Here is a 19,170-nt window from a genome sequence, read left to right as displayed (position 1 = left end):
AGAGAGAGGGAGAGAGGGAAGACGAGGGCGGGAGGGGGAGAGGGAAGGAGAGAAGGAGAGGGAAGGAAGAGAAGGAGAGAAGAGGGGCAGGATGAGAGGGAGAGAGAACGTAATCGAAAGAATACGCCTAGAATCAAGATCAAGGCACACGGATATCTTGTAATCTAAGAATCAGGAGCATTCCCATATAGCCTTGCTCCCAGCCCTCCTGCGTCCCTGCAACTCGAGGGACCTGCTTATTGTCAAGCCTGCGTCTCTCCTTTAAACCAGAGGAGCCTCGATCTTCGTGACAGCGAGGCTGCCCGCGCACACCGCCCAGGGCGCAAACCAGCCCAAAGCCCCCGCGCGCTGCGGCCGCGCTCCCCGCACCGGGGACGCGGGCTGGGTGTGAGAGGAAGGGCGCCCTCCCAGAGCCCCGCCGCCCCGGGATCTCCAGCCCGCCACCCTACCTGAGCTGGCGCGGCTCGCAGTCCACGCCGGGCAGCAGCAGCCGGGCGGCCTGGCGGACGTCGTCGCTGTCCATGGAGAAGCTGCGGCGGTGGCCGGCGTGCGCCACGGCCACCCGGATCCACTCCATCAGCGGCGGCAGCACGAGGAAGGGCCTGCGGCGAGGGAGGGACCGAGACGCGTTAGGGCGGCAGTAGCAGGGGCTCCCTGCTCAGCCCCACCCCCTGCTCATCGCCGACTTCCCCACCACCCGCCTCCCCCTTTTCCCTGGAGACACTGTCTCTCAATTCAAAGTGAGAGAACCTTTGGAGACATCCGGACCGCACCGGTGACCTCGGGGCAGGCTCTCTGGAGTCTTTGGGCCTCAGTTTCCTCATCTGCAAATGGGGGATAATGTGACTGAAAGGATACGACGTGACTCTTCTGTGAGTGTAATCTCCTTCGGCGATCAAATGAACATTAACGAAATGACTCACTTAAAGCACCAAGCACAGGGTCAGGTGCTTAGTAGAGAATCCAATCCACTCCTGGGGTTATTAGGACTTGGGGCTCCCCACGGTGAGCCCAATCTTAAAGTGCCCTCCAACACTCCCTTCCCACGGCTAGGCTGCTTCCTGTCATCATCCTTCCTAAGTTCTCCCAGGCCTCAGCTCTTCTCAAGGACCAGACTGCTGGCAGACTTCAGCATCTGGGAAGAAGCAGTCTTCTGGGAGAACCTGGAGGGGCAGCCCAGAGCTGCCAGCGATGTGCGATGTGCGGGGGAGGAGGGGGCGGTGCTCTGGGGCCTTAGCCACACCCCCGAGCTGTGGGAAGTCTCGGCTCCCCACTAGCTAAAGGGGTCACAGCAGGGGTCCAACTCGCTGCATGAATTAACCGAGATCTTGCTTCTGGCTGAACTTTCTAGGTGTAATACATTTGTGCTATCTTCCTGTTCCTGAAAGTGATTATTATAAATTCCATCTTCTCATTAGGGCTGAGGACAGGGAGCTTTTGCAAAATCCTGATACCCGAGTCCTATGCCAGGGATTCTAATTTAATTTATCTAGGATGAGGCTGGACATTGATAGCTTTTAAAACCTCCCCCAGGTGAACACAACACGGCTCAGAATTCTCTGGAGAGTTTCTTAAAATGCAGATTGCTGGGCTCCACCCCCATAGTGTCCGATTCAGGAGATCAGGGGATGTGGCCAAGACTTTGCATTTCTAATGAGTCCTGGGTCTATGCTAAGGCTGATGCTACTGGTTAGAGGTGGGTGCGTGTTCAGTCTTGTCCAACTCTTTGAGACCCTAGGGGCTATAGCTCACCAGGCTCCTCTGTCCATGGAATTTCCCAGGCAAGAATCCTGGAGTGGGTTGCCATTGCCTACTTCAGGGGATCTTCCTCACCCAGGGACAGAACTCCCATTTCCTGTGTCTCCTGCATTGGTAGGCCGATTCTTTACCACCTTGCCATCTGGAAGCCCTAGAGGGGCACACTCAAAGAGCTTCTGCTCTAAAGTATGGTATAGGGCCTGGGGATCACCTGGTTGTGTGTGTGTATGTGTAAATGCAGATTTCCTGGCCTTATCTCCAGTAATGCTGATTGCACAGGGCTCATGAATATAATTTTAATAAGCAGCCCCTATGATATTGATTTAGGTAGACCAGGGGCCACACTTTGAGAAATGCACGGTGCAGGTCAAAAAGATTTCCTATTCATGCGTTATGGCTACAGTTGGGTTGAGGCATGCGGGGCATGTGGGTGTAAAATTTAGGAAGGCCAGATCATGTCAACATGTTCCAGCAGCTTTCTTGCTTCACCCTAGCCCTGGAGCTGCTGTTCAATCCAGCATGGCTGCCATGGGTGGGAGAAGAAAGTGGTAAGTAAAGGGTTTATTTACCCAAGGCAGGAGCACCTTCACTGTATGCAGTTGTCTCCCCATTTTGGTGGCAGGTTCCAGTTTTTCTAGAATGCTTTCTGGTTATCCAATGTTAAGACTTAACAGCTGTTACATTCATCTCAGTTAATCCCATTCATGATCTCAGCTAAATGCTTAGGACAACCTACAAGCTAGTCATGATTATGCCTATTTTCTAGATCAGGAGAATAAAGTGTACTGAGGTTAAGTAACATGCCCTGGCTCACAAGGTTGGCAAATATGAGAGCTGGGAATCAGACCCAAGACATTTGACTTCACAGCCCATGTGCAGTAACCCCATGTGGTACTTGTCCAACTTCCCAGCATGCACCTGTTACCCCAAGGGGGCCCATCTGGTCATGGACCTTTGATGGCAGGTCATTTTCATTCCTGCTCACTCAGCTCCATTCTCTCTCTATAATATAAGGTTTCCAATCCTTTGAAAATCCACACCCTACTTAACCTTCCGACCACAATTCAAATCCCACCTCTCCCTAAATATTTCTCCTGGGGACTCCTCCCAAAACAGACCCTTCCCACAGTGGCCCCCACCCCAGTGGCCTGACCTACCAGTCTTGCAGATGCCACATGAGAATGTGAACTCCATGAGATGGGGACCTGGGACTGCTGGATTCACCGACCCAGCCCCATCCCCAGTCATGGGACAGTGCCCGGCAGGCTGTGAGCACTTAATAAATGACGTGTTCATGAAACGGACTAAGATTTATCAATTCCTCACTGGGAGAAACAGATAAAATCGAGTTTCTGAACCGGTGGACCTGTGGGGCAGGTTCCCAGGGAATTTCTGCCTGGATCAGCCTGCTGCTTAGGCTGTCGTCCTCATTCTCTCATTCTCTCCATCACCTAAACCGAATCAGGCACTCAATAAACACACACTGACTTGAAATTGAATTGGATTCTACAGTCTCAGGTGAGCAGAACTTATTTTTGTCACCATGACTCCATCACTGCTGAAGCCAAACCGGGACGCCCCTCTGAGCTATTTCCGCAGAGGCAGCACCCCCAGCCCCTGGCCTGCCTTTGCTTTGCACGGTCCCAGCCCCTCAAGCACAGCCCACAACTCCCAACCCCTCAGGGTCCTCTGGAACACTGCCCTTCAGCAGCTGTCTTTCATGTTAGATGCTGAGGCCTGGGGCACACAGTCAACTCCTGATGAATACAGAAGAGGAGAAAAAGACGCTCTACTGCGCCTTCGAAATAACACTTTTACCAAGACGAGCATTCGAATGAGAAACCTTGAACCCCAGATTCCACCGCCTCTGGAATTTTCTATGGACTTTTCTCCCCTTTCAACATTGCCTTCTTTTCGTCAGTCTGACCTCAATAGTTTATAAGCTCATGAATTCTTTGCCAGCAACTCATTTAAAAATCTTCTTATCTTGTCTACTCAGAGGGAAAGAAAAATAGTATTATTTGTGAAGTTTCTTTTGGAGGAGGTTGGAGATGGGAAAGAATGCTGGGGTCTTGAGTTAAGGAGAGGGTGGAGAATGCTAAGAGGGAAAAAGACTGCATTCTCCTGATACATTTTTTAAGCAAACACTTTGTTGGTGAAGTTGTCTGTAGTGACTAAAACCTAGAGGAGGCCCAAGGAACTCATGGTTTAGTGAAGCAGATTCAACCTAAGAATCAAGGCCCAGTGTGGGAGATGGGTAGGGAGGGGGGTGGTAGATGGATGGGTAGGGTGTGGAGGGTGGGAGGGCAGCAAGGAGTGTGTGAAAATTGCCAAGGCTCTGATTTCACCCCCAGAGTTTTGGTTCAATAGGTCTTGGGTGGGGCCTGGGCACCTGCATTTTTAATAAAATCCCCTGGGAATTCAGGAGCAACCCAGATCTAATAACCTCTGACTAGGTGGCCTGAGGTGAACAGAGGAGTGGGGGAACACAATCAATTCAAACAGGGCAGTGCCATTAAAATTGTCATTATGGCCTTAAAATACTGAAAACAGAGTTACCTACCATATGATCCAGTGATCCCACTCCTGGGCATAAATAACGACAAAATGCCAATTCAAAAAGATATATACATCCCAATGTTCATAGAAGTCCTACTTACAACAGTTAAGAAACGAAAGCAACCTAAATGTCTGTTGACAGATACATAGATAAAGAAGACGGTGATGGAATATTACTAAGCCATGAAAAAGAGCGAAATATTGTCATTTGCTGCAACATAGACAGACCTAGAGATTATCATACTAAGTGAAGGAAGTCAGATAGAGGAAGACAAATATTAATATGCTATTCTTTATATGTGGAACCTAAAAAATTATACAAATGAACTTGTTTACAAACAGAAACAGATCCACAGTTGTAGAAAACAAACTTATGGTTATCAAAGGGGAAAGGCAGGGAGGGATAAATTAGGGGTTTAGGATTAAAATGGTATTTCCAGAAGCTAGTGGTAAAGAGCCTGCCTGCTAATGCAGGAGACATAAGAGATGGGAGTTTGATCCCTGGGTCACGAAGATTCCCTGGAAGAGGGCATGGCACCCACTCCAGTATTCTTGCCTGGAGAATCCTGTGAACAGAGGAGCCTGGCAGGCTACAATTACACCCTACTATATACAAAACATGGAGAAGGCAATGGCACCCCACTCCAGTACTCTTGCCTGGAAAATCCCATGGGCGGAGGAGCCTGGTGGGCTGCAGTCCATGGGGTCGCTGAGGGTTGGACACGACTGAGCGACTTCACTTTCACTTTTCACTTTCATGCGTTGGAGAGGGAAATGGCAACCCACTCCAGTGTTCTTGCCTGGAGAATCCCAGGGACGGGGAAGCCTGGTGGGCTGCCATCTATGGGGTCACACAGAGTCAGACATGACTGAAGTGACTTAGCAATAGCAATATACAAAACAGCCAACAAGGTCCTACTGTCTGGCGGAGGGAACTATACTCAATGTGTTGTAGACTGTAGTGTGCCTAGAACTAGCACAACACTGTAAATCAACTATATTTCAATAAAATTTAAAAAGTAAACCCTAAAAATTCTTTAGGTTGCACTCATATTGCAGGTATGCTTCCAGGGGCTGGAGATAGAGTGGACAGCAAGACACATCTATGTTCTCATAGAGCTAATGGTCTAACAGGAAGACAGACATATAAGAAACCTGTAAACCAACCAAGTAATAAAGCAATTGCAAACTGTGATTGGTGCCAGGTTGCTGGGATAGAGAATAAATAGGTTGAGGTGGGATGGTGGGAAGGCCTCTCTGAAGAGGAGACAAAACCTCAAATATGGGAAGGAACTGACCCTATGCGAATGTGTAGAGAGATGGGTATTTTAGAGAGCAGTAATAGACTGCGCAAAGGCCTCGAGGCAGAAAAGACTTAGAGCTCAACCAAGGGACCTTCACGTGAATCATGTCCTATTTGGCCCTCCAGGACAGATGCGGGGGCCAGGACACATGTGAGGAAGAGTCACTGTGGTTGGCTGGATAATGGCCCTCAAAGATATCAGGTCATATTCCCACAGCCTGTGAATACTGATGGCACAAGTGAGTCTGAAGATATGGTCCAGTTAGGGAACTTGAGAAGATTAGCCTGGCTATCCAGGTAGGTCCTAAATACAATCGCACGGGTCCTTAGAAGAGGGAAATAGGGAGATTCAGTACAGGTGATACTGAAGCAAGATGCTCTGCTTTTGGGTTGAGCTGAAAGGAACCACAAGCCAAGGAATACAAGGAGTGCAGCTTTAGAAGCAGGAAAAGGTGAGGAAATGGTCTTCTCTCAGAGACTCCAGAATTTAGCAGACCTGCTGACAATTTGGTTTTGGCCAGTGAAATTGATTTTGGACTACTGACCTCTGGAACTGTACGAGAATGCGTGTGTGTTGTTTTAACCCACCAGGTTTGTGGTAATTTGTCCCAGCAGCCCCAGGAGACTAAACCAGGGTATTGACAGGGTAACTGCAGGTGAGTTTGGAGACCAGAGAGTGGAGAATGTGAACCAAATATTAAAGCTGGGAGTGAGGGCATCCAGAGGGCTCTGGAATCATCTCCGAGATCTGAGCTGCCTTGTTCCTGAGGTCAGAGCAGTTCTTGTTGTTATGGGCTGAATGATATCAACCCCAAATTCATGCATCAAAGCCCTACATGCCAGAACCTCAAAATGTAATGGTATTAAAATAAGGCCATTGGAGTGGGCCCTAATTCAGCGTGACTTATAAGTGTCCTTATAAGACGAGGAGACTGGGACACATGGAGAGACACAAAGAGCCAGCTATGCGAAAGATGCAGAGAGAGGGCAGCGGTCTATCAGCCAAGGAGAGAGGTCTTGGAAAAAACCGCACCTCTGACAAGTCTCTAGCACTGTAAAAAGATAAACTTCTTTTGTTCAAGCCACCCAGTTTGGGTTAATTTGTTATAGAAGCCCCAGCAGATGAAAATGCCTGTGGTTTGACTTAAATTTTGCTCACCCCTCAATATTTTAGTCTGTGGTAGAGGAACTTCCATTGGAAGCTGATTCTTTAGAGAGCTGCTGGTTTTCGTTCATTTCCTAGTGACAACGGAAGATGAATTCAAAGCCATTTGAAGGCTGTACCGTGCAGAGGTCAGAAGTTTGGGCTTTGGAGACAGGCTGAGTAAGAGCTGGATTCCAGCTCCACCCTCAAACTGTGTGACCTTGAACAAAGTATAGTTGTCCCTTGGTATCCACGGGGAATTGGTTTCAGGAACCTCATTGGTACCAAAATTCTCAAATCCTTTATATAAAATGGGATAGAACAGTACTCTGCATCTGCAGATTCAACCAAGTGTGGATGTGGACCCTACAGATGGAGGACCCACTGTATTCCAATGGTCATGCCTTGGTCCTCTCACTGGGAAAGTGGGGATAATAACAGTATCTACTTCAAGGGGTGTGGTTGGCCTAATAATGTCACCCCACTGAATGTCCACATCCTAATCCCCAGAACCTGCCAAGGTTATTTGGTAAAACAGAGTCTGCACATGAGATTAAGTTAAGGATTTTGAGCGGGAAAGACTAGCCTCAACTACCAAGGGGGGCCTGAAATGAAATCACAAGGGAACTTAGAAGAGGGAGGTGAGACAGTCAAAGGTGAGACTTTCCTGGTGGTTCAGTGGCTAAGACTCTGCACTCCCAATGCAGGGGGCTTGGGACTGATCCCTGGTCAGAGAACCAGATCTCACATGTTACAGCTAAGAGTTTGAATGCCAAAGTTAAAAGATCCCACGTGCTGCAACTAATACCTGGGAACAGTCCAGGGGAAAAAAAAAAAAAAAAGGTCAAAGGAGGGAGTAGATGTGACGACAGAAGCAAAAAGGTGGACTAATATAGGAAAGGGACCAGGAGTTAAGGAACACAGGTGGCCTCCAGATGCTGGAAAAAGCAAGGAAACGAATTTTCCCCTGGAGACTCCAGAAGGAGGCAGCCCTGCCGACACTTTAAATTTAGCGAAACCAATTTTGTATTTGTGACCCCTAGACTGTAAGATAATCAATCTGTGTTGTTTTGAACCTCCACGTTTATACCAGTCTTTTTTTTTTTTTTTTTTTTAAACATCAGCCACGGGAAACTAGCACAGAGGGTTACTGTAAGAACTGCATGGGATGATGTGCATGTAGCCCGGCGCCTGGTACCAAAAAGTGCTCATAAGCAGTAGCTGTCATAATCGTCATCATAATCAGCATTGTTTTTAGCATCACTCAGCCTTCTCCCTCCTGGATGGAGGAAAAGGCCTTGCTACACAGAGCGATGCTCCCGTCTTTCTTCAAATTGAAGCAAATCTCTGCAGTTTCTATGCCTTTCTTTATAAATCATGTGGCCCTGACTTTTCATGTTTGTTATTTGTTGAGTCTTTCTTAGGCTGGAGAAGAATTTAGATGTTTGACTGTGGTTTGGGAGGCTCATAATTTCAGGGACACAGGGAGTGAAGGACAAGCAGCACAACTAGACAATATCCAGGGCTGGTTTCTATAGCAATATTCACTGCGATCTCACTGTAGTGGTGAGACCAAAGATAGGAAGATGATGGCAGAGGTCAGAGGTGGTCATGGCTGGTTACTGTAGTGACAGCAAAGTACGGTGGGCTTGCCCAAGGGGGTGGTTCCTGCAGACAGCCTAGAGAGGGAGGAGCCAAGGGTGTGGGCTACAGCAGAGCTTCTTGAATATTAACATGCATATGAATATCTAGGATCATTTTAAAATGAAGATTCTGATTCAGTAGGTCTAGGGTAGGGTCCAAGATTCTGCATATCTACCAAACTCTCTGGCAGTGATTCAGCCACCAATCCATGGACCACACTTAAATAACCAGGCCCTAGAGAGTATATATATGTGTGTGAGTGTGTGTGTGTGTATAATGAAAACTGGGGTATCTTTTTGATTTATGGTTTCTCCAAATATATGCCCAGGAAATCAGAAATGGTGAATTGTGTTATCATGTTTAAGGGGGAGAAGGTGAGGCCAGGAGGGTGAGCGCTGTAAGAGGGTGAGAGGCCCAGGAGACAACAAAACAGAAGGAGGTGTTTGTACCTGGATCTCCTGATTAAAGCTGGGGGGTGGTGGTATGCTATACTGGATTGGCTAAACCTGGGTCACAAGCCTGCACCAAGCTGTAGGGGAGGTCGGGAGAGCAAGTTTCAGCCTTTATCAGGGGAGGTGGGTTCCACCTCCCACCAGGATTCTCCTTCAGTTTCCCAACAATCTTACAAAATATAATCTTTCAGTCTTGGGGAGTTTACTCTGAACCAAGCACGCATCTTATTGTCTGATAGGTATTTTATATTCATGACTGTGTTTAGCATCATCTTGAGAAAGTAAATACTCAAAAAATACACTTGGCAATGGTTATATCTAAGTAGACATTATCTCCAAAGATACCTAAATAGACATTTATCCAAAGAAGACACACAGATGGCCAAAAAAGCACATGAAAATATGTTCAACATCATTGATTATCAGAGAAATGCAAATCAAAACTACAGTGAAGAATCAACTCAGTGGTCAGAATGGCCATCATCAAAAAAATCTACCAACAGTAAATGCTACAGAGTGTATAGAGAAAAGGGGAGCTTCCTACACTGTTCGTGAGAATGTAAACTGGTGTAGCCACTATGGAGAACAGTACGGAGGTTCCTAAAAATCTAAAAATGGAACTACTATATGATCCAGCAATCCCACTCCTGGGCATATATTCGGAGAAACCATAAATCAAAAAGATACCCCAGTGTTCATTATATACACACACACACACACACTCACACATATATATATATATAATGGAATATTACTCAGCCATAAAAAGAATGACATAATGCCTTTTGCAGCAACACGGATGGACCTAGAGATTATCATACTGAAGTCAGATAGAGAAAGACAAATAGCTGTGAAATCTAAAGAAATGAAACAAATGCACTTATTTACAAAACAGGAATAGACTCACGGACACAGAAAACAAACTTATGTTTACCAAAGGAGAAATGTCGGGGGGTAGGAATAAATCAGGAGCACGGGATTAACATATGCACTACTATATATAGGATATGTAACTAACAAGGACCTATTGTACAGCACAGGACACTCTACTCAATATTCTGATAACCTTTATGAGAAAAGAATCTGAAAAAGAATGAATATATGTATATGTATAATTGAGTATCTTCACTGAAATTAACACAACATTGTAAATCAACTGTACTCCAATAAAACTTAAAAATATATATATACTTTGTGGTGGTTAATTTTATATGTCAGCTTGGCTGGGTCACAGGTACCCAGACATATGGTCAAACACATATTACCAGATATATAGTCTGGATGTTGCTGGATATTGAAAGTATTTTTTAGATGAGATTAACAATTAAATCAGGGAACTTAAAGCAATTTATCTTCCACAAGGTAAAAGACATTTGTTCTTAAGAAAAGCTATGACAAACCTAGACAGAGTATTAAAAAACAGAGACACCACTTTGACCTCAAAGGTTCTTATTGTCAAAGCTATGTTTTTTTTTTAGTGGTCCTGTACAGATGCAAGAGTTGGACCATAAAGAAGGCTGAGCACCAAAGAATTGATGCTTTCAAACTGTTGTGCTAGAGAAGACTCTTGAGAGTCCCTTGGACTGCAAGGAGATCAAACCAGTCAATCGTAAAGGAAATCAACCCTCGAATCTTCATTGGAAGTATTGATGTTAGAGCTGAAGCTCCAATCCTTTGGCCACTTGATGTGAAGAGCCGACTCATTTGAAAAGACCCTGATGCTGGGAAAGGCTGAGGGCAAGAGAAGAAGCGGTCCACAGAAGATGAGATGCTTGGATGGCATCATCAACTCAATGAACATGAGTTTGAGCAAACTCTGGGGTATAGTGAAGGATGGGGAAGCCTGGTGTGCTGCAGTCCATGGGGTCACAAAAAGTCGGACGTAGCTTAGTGACTAAATAATAACAACAACAAGATGGGTAGGCCTCATCAATCAGTTAGAGGCCTGAAGAAAAAGAAAGACTGATCTCTTCCAAAGAATAAGGACTCTGCCAGCTCACTGCCTTCAGATCTGAGCTGCAGCATTGACTCTTCCCTGAGTGGATCATACACACATCCTGCTGGTTCTGTTTCTCTGGAAAACTCTGCCTAATACACACCTGCAATGGGTGCCATGGGACTTAACTGTCTGCAGAGAGGTAGCCTCCTCTTTCTACATGGATCCCGCCCCCTTCAGCCTCATGCACAACTGGCAGGGGCAGGGAGGAAGCCGAGGCCTGGATCACAGAGGACCACTTCCTAGCATCCCAAGTGTGCCCACAACTCTTGGGAAATGAGACAAAGGAATCATGGGTAGGGTAAGGCCAATGCTTTTAGGAAAGAGCAAGCCATTAGGTACCAAAGCACAAGTCCTTTGCTCTGTGAAAGTCCATATAATTACATAAATGCCCTGAAATGGGGCAAGTGCCAAGGGGCACTGGTGAGGAGGTGATTTCTGCTAATAATGCCAGCAGGTACATGTGAGTGATCACCCGACCTTCTTTGTCTTTCCTGTCACACATTCTGAAGAAGGTGATATAGAGGGCTGGGGGTTCATGAATGCAGTACTGAGGTTCAAGCAGGTTCAGGCAGAGCAAAAATGGTACACAAATTATAATAATCTCCTCATCTCCCGGCTGCCAACAAACAGCTGCACCTCCCCTAGCTTCATCTTCCCTCCCACCCTGGAGAGGAGGGACTCCTCCAGTCCTACCCACCCCCCACTTCCCTGGGCACATGACTCCATCACTTCTCTCCCCACAGTCCCACAGCTCAACCTCCACCTCCTCTCTGGACTTTCTCATCAGCATTTAAGCGCTCAACATGTCTCTAACAATTTGAACCGGAGAGCAAGAATGCTGGCGAGTGCAAAATTCACAGTTCCCCTGAATTTCAATCTAGGTCCTCGGTCTAGTTTTCCGTCTATGGCAGAGGGAGCTCAAAATCATCTGGGAACTGAATGAAATGCATATTCCTGTGTTTCCTGTGGCTGCTTAACAAACCACCACAAACTTGGTGGCTTGAAACAACATAAATTAAGGGCCCATTTTATGCTAAGCATGGGTCTGAGCATGAAAGGAAGCAGAGAGGTTATATAACTTGCCTAAGGGCACATAGATATATGCAGCAGCACAGGCAGACAGACCTGGAGTTGAGGCTAGTAACTGCATTCTGTCATCTGCAGGCAGTGGCTACAGTATACACAGGCTGGAGCTGACGAGGAGGGGAGAGTGGTGGAGTGAGGTGGACGGGCAGGAGGCAACCCTGGAGAGAGACGAGGGAAGAACCACCCAGGGCCTTGTAACTTCTGGACTAAAACTGTAAACTCCTAATACTTGAATTGCAGTTGAAAAACACAAAATCAGAGAAACATTTGAAAAGAAATATAAAAAATGGGTTGACAAAAATATTCACTCTGAGCATGCAAAACAATGGGTTCACCATAACTGTTTGTTTAGAAAGAGAGCGGGGAGTTTTTTATATTCTGGCTGAGATTGCTGGCTCTCACCTTATATGTGTCTTCTTTCTGCTTTGTAATAAGACCCCCAATCTTCACACAGGCTCATGACCACCTCGCTTACATTTTTCAGCCTCCCTTTCAGCTAGGAGACTGGTTCTTGCAAAGATATAAGCAGAAGTTTCTTGTGATACTTTTAGGAAAGTTCCTAAATAGAAGAGGCCCAACTTTCTCTGGTCTTTTTCCATTCTGCTGGCAAGAATGTAGACAGAATGGCTGGTGCTCAAGCAGCCAAACTGAACTATGTGGTAGAAGCCACACGGCACAGCACAATGATAGAAGAAGGATGATTGGTTAGGTGGCCATACCTGCCCTGGATTCTTAATTCCAGACTTGGTTTATATGAGAAATGAATGTCTATCTTGTTTAAACACCTGCTATTTGAGTTTTCTGTCACTGACAGCCAAATCTAATTCTAAGTGACACTCACATCAATTCCCATAACATGTACATTAAATCTCTATTTTTCCTTTATTTTTGTCACCATGGATTTGAGTTTCTTTCTGTTTAGCAAAAAAAGATAAACATTTTTTCATAGTTATCTTCTAGAGACTATGAATCTGTAACCTTGAGATTGTATTAACATTTGTTCCTAGAAACTACATTTACTCAAGTATTTGTTACAGTGAATTGTTTATTCATTTCAAAGTGTAAACTACGTCATAGGAAGTTGATTTTGTTCATCAGCCTCAGGAAATTTTACTGACAGTGGCTTGGAGCTCGTCATAATTAACCCACAAAAATCACAATACAGATACTCTTGGAGACAGAAACGTATCTCAAAGACTTCATCCTTGCAAAAGTTCTCTTATAAGGGATTTTAGCTATTTTCCCTCAACGTTATTGAGGTAGAGTTGACGCATACCAGAGTGTAAGTGTGGGGTGTACAGGATGACACTCTGATGCACATATATTATGATCACCATGGTAGGGTTAGTTAACACCTCCCTCACCTCACATAATTACCATTCTGTCTTTGTGGTGAGAACTTTTAAAATCTACTCACTTAGCAACTTTCAAGTGCATAATAAAATATTATTAACTACAGTCACCGTGCTGTATATTATTAGATCCTCAGAACTTATTCCTCTTATGACTGGAGGTTTGGATCCTTTGGCCAACATCTATCCCCAATTCCCCTACCTCTTGCCACTGGCAGCCACCTCTCTACTCTGTTTCTCTGAGTTCAGGTTTTTCAGATTCCACTTATAAGTGAGATCATACAGCATTTGTCTTTGTCTGACTTATTTCAGTTTGCATAACGTCCTCAAGGTCCATCCACGCTGTCACTTATGTCAGGATTTTCTTTTTATTTTCTCTTAGCGGAATAATATTCCATTAACAGATCACTTTTTAAAACACCACGTAGAATCTCTTTTTTTAATACAACAAAAGAGGAGCTGAAGGTGAGGCTGGGCATAGTCTGGAGGTTCCCCTGTGTGTCCCTGGCGTCCTTGCCACTGGGCTGCAGCTTTGAGAAAATGATATTCCAGCTCTCTTGAGATAAACCCCTTGAACTCACATTACCCTGCACTTGGCAGTCTGACAGGATGGATTAAATTCATACGCCAGCCCTGATCAATCAAAACCCTACTCATCAAATCACAGACTGAAGACAGCTGATTCCCCAGGTCTCCGTGGAATGACTCATGCCCTGAGTTAGGAACATGTTTTAGAGCAGGCTCTGCCACTAACTGACCACGTGACTTGTGTGTCCTTGGGGCTTTGTGGGCCTTGAGTGTACTCACAGTAGAGTTAAGGGACCAGAGAACTAGAGTAACAGTATAATATTTTGAAATAAATAAATAAATCAATAACATACTGCCACAAGGAAGTTGGGGGGAAAAAAGCCACGAAGGCAGCTTCCAACAGAAGTTTTTGCTATGATGGAAGTGCTTTGAATCTGTGCTGTCCAACACAATGGCCACAAGCTGCTGTGGCTACTGAACACTTGAAATGTGGCTAGTGCGACTGAGTAGCTAAATTCTAATTTTATTCAAGTTTAATTGATTTAACTTTGCGTGGTTTAGTCAGTAAGTCCTGTCCAACTCTTGCGACCCTATGGACTTTTAGCCTGCCAGACTTATCTGTTCATGGAATTTTCCAGGCAAGAATACTGGAGTGGGTTGCCATTTCCTTCTCCAGGAGATCTTCCTGACCCAGGGATTAAACTCAGGTCTCCTGCACTGCAGGTGGATTCTTTACCAACTGAACCACCACCCGCTAGTCACAAGTGGTTAGCGCCCACCTTACCGGATGGCGCAGTTCTAAGGAATATCCTTCAGTTCAGTATAGTTCCAGACAGGAATCCTGGTGAATGGGGAGGTGGAAAAAGGGCTACAGCAGATATCAAGCAACCTAATTTTGGACTCAGTTTTTCTTCCCATTATCATGGTCTACATCATTATCATCATTATTAGGATTTTATAGCATTTACTGGAGTGCTTACAATGGGCCAGACTCTGTGCAAAAAGCTTAAATGTATATTATTTCATTGAATTACAGTAACAACCTTGGAAGGTAATTATGATTATCATCCCTATTTACAGATAAGCAAACTGAGGCTTTGCTTTGCAAGAGTCAGTAACCTATAGGATACCACAAGTATTGGCACAGAGCTGGGATTTGATCCCATGTCTGCCAGAATCCAAACTCCTCCTACTTGGCCATTCTTATATGGCTCCTCCAAAGACCAGTGTGGCATTGACTGAGTCACCGAACATTGAGGCATTTCGGTTCATCATCTGTGGAGGAAGAGACTGGGGTACATGCAGTCTGTGACCCACTCACGTAAGAAAGCGTTGTGATTCCTATACTCTACTCTACCCCCTACCCAGGGGGCCACTTTTATATAATGAATGCTATTGTTTACAGATGGGACCGTGTGCCTCCAAAAGTACCTGACCGCTCTGAGCACAGATCAATAATTTCCCTTAGTGGAACCCATGACCTGGTTACAGATTGTTTTTAAGAGCTTCTCTGTATTGTTGGGCTTCCCCTGTGGCTCAGCTGGTAAAGAATCCATCTACAAAGCAGGAGACCTGGGTTCAATCCCTGGGTTGGGAAGATCCCCTGAAGAAGGGAAAGGCTACCCACTCCAGTATTCTGGCCTGGAGAATTCCATGGATTGTATAGTCCATGGGGGTCACAAAGCGTCAGACATGACTGAGCAACTTTCACTAAACACTTCTGGTGATTCAGATCACCAGGAGGACCCAAGTATCAGCCCTGGACTGATCTTGCTAAAGTCAGAAAAGATTCTTTTTAAGTTATATGATGAGTGCTTTATAATGCATGTTTCTCTTTTTGCCTTGGAGGCCAGGAAACTCAAAGCTAAATCTTGTTCTCAATTTTAATAATAAACCTTGGGGGAGATTTTTCTGGTACAGTGGTCTTCCTTAGTGTTAATGACATGAGGTTTTGGGGTTTTTTTTTTTTTGTATTGTTTATCCTTGTTTTGTGGTTCTGATAGGGACGAAGTAAAAGGACAAAGTAGCTGATTAATAGTTAACCCCACTAAGGGATTAACTTAGCGAGTAAGTAAAGGAAATATATGGGAGACCTCTGCAAGTTAATGATCACTCAAGAAAGCAGTTTGCTTACCTGCAAAACCAAGCAGGCTTGCTTAGCAACAAAACCCATGTAGCAGAAGCATGAAACACACCCCCAAACAATGAAACAATGGTGAAATGAGACCCACACCTTGGCCAGTAATGTCAGTAATTTAATGATTCCTAGGACATACTCCTTTGCATACACTAAAAAAAATAAGGACATTATACTGAAACCGAGATGATTTACTGTATTTTAGTATATGTTGCCATCTTTTTGCTCATTTCCATTGTACCATGACAGTCCCAGTTTGACCATATAGGAACAAGAAAACTGTCCTGCTCTACATGGAGGAGGAGTTGATGCTGGAAGTTTGACATTTACTAAAAATGAAGAAGAAGGTGGTCTTCTGCCCCTCCCCACTTTTCCTTTGATTATAAAACTGCAGTCCATAAGTTCTCACTGTGGCACTCCCAGGTCTGCCCACTTCTATCTCTCAGAAGCATCCTATACTAATAAACTCTTTCCTACCTGTACGCTGTTTCTCGCTGAATTTTTTCTGAGCCAAGACAGAAGAATCCACGTTTTATCAAGGCCAGAGACATGTCCTGCGATTTCAGTTCTATCTAACTCATATTGTGAGTCTAGCTCAAGTCTTTTTCAGAGTTAGTTATAAATGATGAGTGGATAACATCATCTGTCTCAGACTGTGCCAAAGCCCCAAGATTACCTGGGATAATAAAATAAAAAAGAGAATGTCACTATGTAGCATGTGGGCAGGGGGTCCTTTGGAAACATAGAGGATGGAAATGGGATAGAATTTCCCTGTAAAAAGGAAAATAAAGAAGGGATATGGAGAAAGGAAGGAAAGAAAAGAAAAATCCTGAGACTTAATAATCAAGGAAGGGACTAGAGCAGGAGGAGAGACAATTCTGATGCCTACACAAAGCAACCATTTGGCCATGGAGCAGATTTATGGACTCTCCATATGCATGAGAAGAAAACATATGCACAATTTACTTCTCTGACTAAATGTTAACAATTTTACACTTTGTTGAATCTGAAAGTGAGAGATGACAGAAACCAGGAAGGATTTAATTAAAGGAAAACCAAAAGGGCTATTTGTTAAGCTGGACTTTGGTGCTATCTTGGAAAGGATTCCTTGTCTAGGTCAGCACTCCCGGTGACCCTCTCCAGCCACATAAGTGAAATAATCAGGGCTGATTAGCTGATGAGATGGAAAGGTCTGGGTGTTCCCTACCCACCTGCCACGACCTGTCCAATCCTCTCAGGAGCATTCCTGCTGCCTCTCCTAGTGAAGGGGTCAAGCTTTGGGGCCAGTCTCAGGGGAGGCAGTGTAACGAGATCCCATCCAGGGATGAGCCTAGGTCAGGGAGGGGGACTGGGCCAGGTCAGGAGCAGTACTTCTCTGAGATGGAGGAATGGACTGGCAAGCAGGGTGGGGGTGGGATGTGTGTGTGGTCAGATGGGGTGCGGACATTGGTTCTGAATGGAAGCTGAGTGTGTGGTGAGTAGATAAAGCAAAGGTGTCATGAATCCCTTAGATTCCTCTCTCGCCTGAAGACGAGGATAATGTTCACTGGCCCTTCTTCACAAGGCCACTGAGACGATGAGGTAATAGGTATGGAAGTACAATTAAAGATTTACATTTAGGCATCTTCATGTACACCAGGCACCTAACACACTTGGGCTAAGTTGCTGTCAACTTAAACATCAGATTAAGATAAACACTTTTTTTCCAGTAGTCATGTATGGATCTGAGAGCTGGACCATAAAGAAGGAAGACTGCCAAAGAACTGATACTTTTGAACTGTGATTCTTGAGAGTCCCTTGGACTGCAAGGAGATCAAAACAATCAATCCTAAAGGAAATCAACCCTGAATATTCATTGGAAGGACTAATGCTGAAGCTGAAGCTCCCATACTCTGGCCACCTGATGCAAAGAGGCAACTCATTGGAAAAGACCCCAATGTTGGGAAAGATTGAGGGCAGGAGGAGAAGGGGGGGTGGGCAGAGGATAAGATGGTTGGATGGCATCACTGACTCAATGGACATGAACTTGAGCAAACTCCAGGAGACACTGAAGGACAGGGAAGCCTGGCGTGCTGCAGTCCATAGGGTGGCAAAGAGGTGGACATGACTGAGTGGCTGAACAACAACAACAACAAGGAAGGTAACTCTGATAACCAAAACCTCATCTTGTCAGCAGGAGAAGGCAATAGCACCCCACTCCAGTATTCTTGCCCGGAAAATCCCATGGATGGAGGAGCCTGGTAGGCTGCAGTCCATGGGGTCGCGAAGAGTCGGACACGACTGAGCGACTTCACTTTCCCTTTTCCCTTTAATGCATTGGAGACGGAAATGGCAACCCATTCCAGTGTTCTTGCCTGGAGAATCCCAGGGACGGGGGAGCCTGGTGGGCTGCACAGAGTCGGACACGACTGAAGCGGTTTAGCAGCAGCAGCATCTTGTCAGCGTCTTTCAGCCACAACTGTAGCAATACAACACACTGCCGAAAGAGGGAGCTCCTGCACACTTGCTCAGCACACAGGCTGGGTTCTCGTGGACTTTCCTATCAGTTCCTCACTCCTGTTCTCCTTCCGCTTCCAGCTTTCCAGCCTCTTAGTCTTGCTGTATTCCCCTTTCCTTATTACTGGAGCAGTCCACCTTTCTAGGTACATCTCTCTGCTGCATCCTCCTAGAGATCTTCTTTTCCAGACATGGCTCCTGCACTGGGCTGGCCTCAGCGCTACCCGCAAGAAGCAGGCTCATGACACGTGCCAAATATGAATCACTTATCTCCTGGAAAACTCAGACGGCAGGCCAAAGTCAAGGACACATTATCACAATGCCAGGGTATTAACTCCACTATTCAAATGACTAGAGTGTGGAGCGCTGGATTTCATTATCATTATTTATCTTCAGTTTTCCCCTTCTGTGATACCCAAGGCAAGGGGTTCAAAGGAGTAAGTGCTAAAAAGTGTTTGTCAAGTTAAACTGATAACTGTTTCTATGAGTTCAGGGTCTGGTGTCAGATGGTCGTGAGTTTTGGTCCTGGTGCTGCCAGTTAACTGAGTCAGTGACCAAATCTCAGCAAGTCACATGGCCAGGAGCCTCAGGATCTAATTGGGAAATGCGGAAATAGGGAAATACGTACCCTCCAAACTTTCCCGGCACACAGAAAATAAATTTCAGTAAATGGCAATTGCTTTGAACAGCAAAATGGTGTGTCTGAATTAGA

At 45.4% G+C, this 19,170-nt stretch overlaps 1 protein-coding gene across 3 annotated transcripts in view; it reads right to left on the bottom strand.

Annotated features, from left to right (window-relative positions):
* Nucleotides 1-19,170, bottom strand: part of ABTB3 (ankyrin repeat and BTB domain containing 3) — a 331,737-nt gene that overhangs the window by 78,320 nt on the left and 234,247 nt on the right. For 2 of the 3 annotated variants that reach the window (XM_086401167.1, XM_086401168.1), the window contains exon 4: nucleotides 450-602. In XM_086401167.1, the coding sequence (XP_086257293.1) occupies nucleotides 450-602 (153 nt within the window). Of the gene's footprint in view, nucleotides 1-449; nucleotides 603-750; nucleotides 840-19,170 lie in introns of those variants that run through there. The other variant, XM_086401169.1, reaches the window with a different exon arrangement.

The sequence above is a fragment of the Bos grunniens genome, chromosome 5 (assembly GCF_055505025.1).
Source record: "Bos grunniens cultivar Pamir isolate PY7600 chromosome 5, Bosgru_T2T1.0, whole genome shotgun sequence".
Lineage (NCBI taxonomy): Eukaryota > Metazoa > Chordata > Mammalia > Artiodactyla > Bovidae > Bos > Bos grunniens.
The sequence above is the reverse complement of the archived record's forward strand: the minus strand, read 5'-3'. Positions and strand labels throughout refer to the sequence as shown.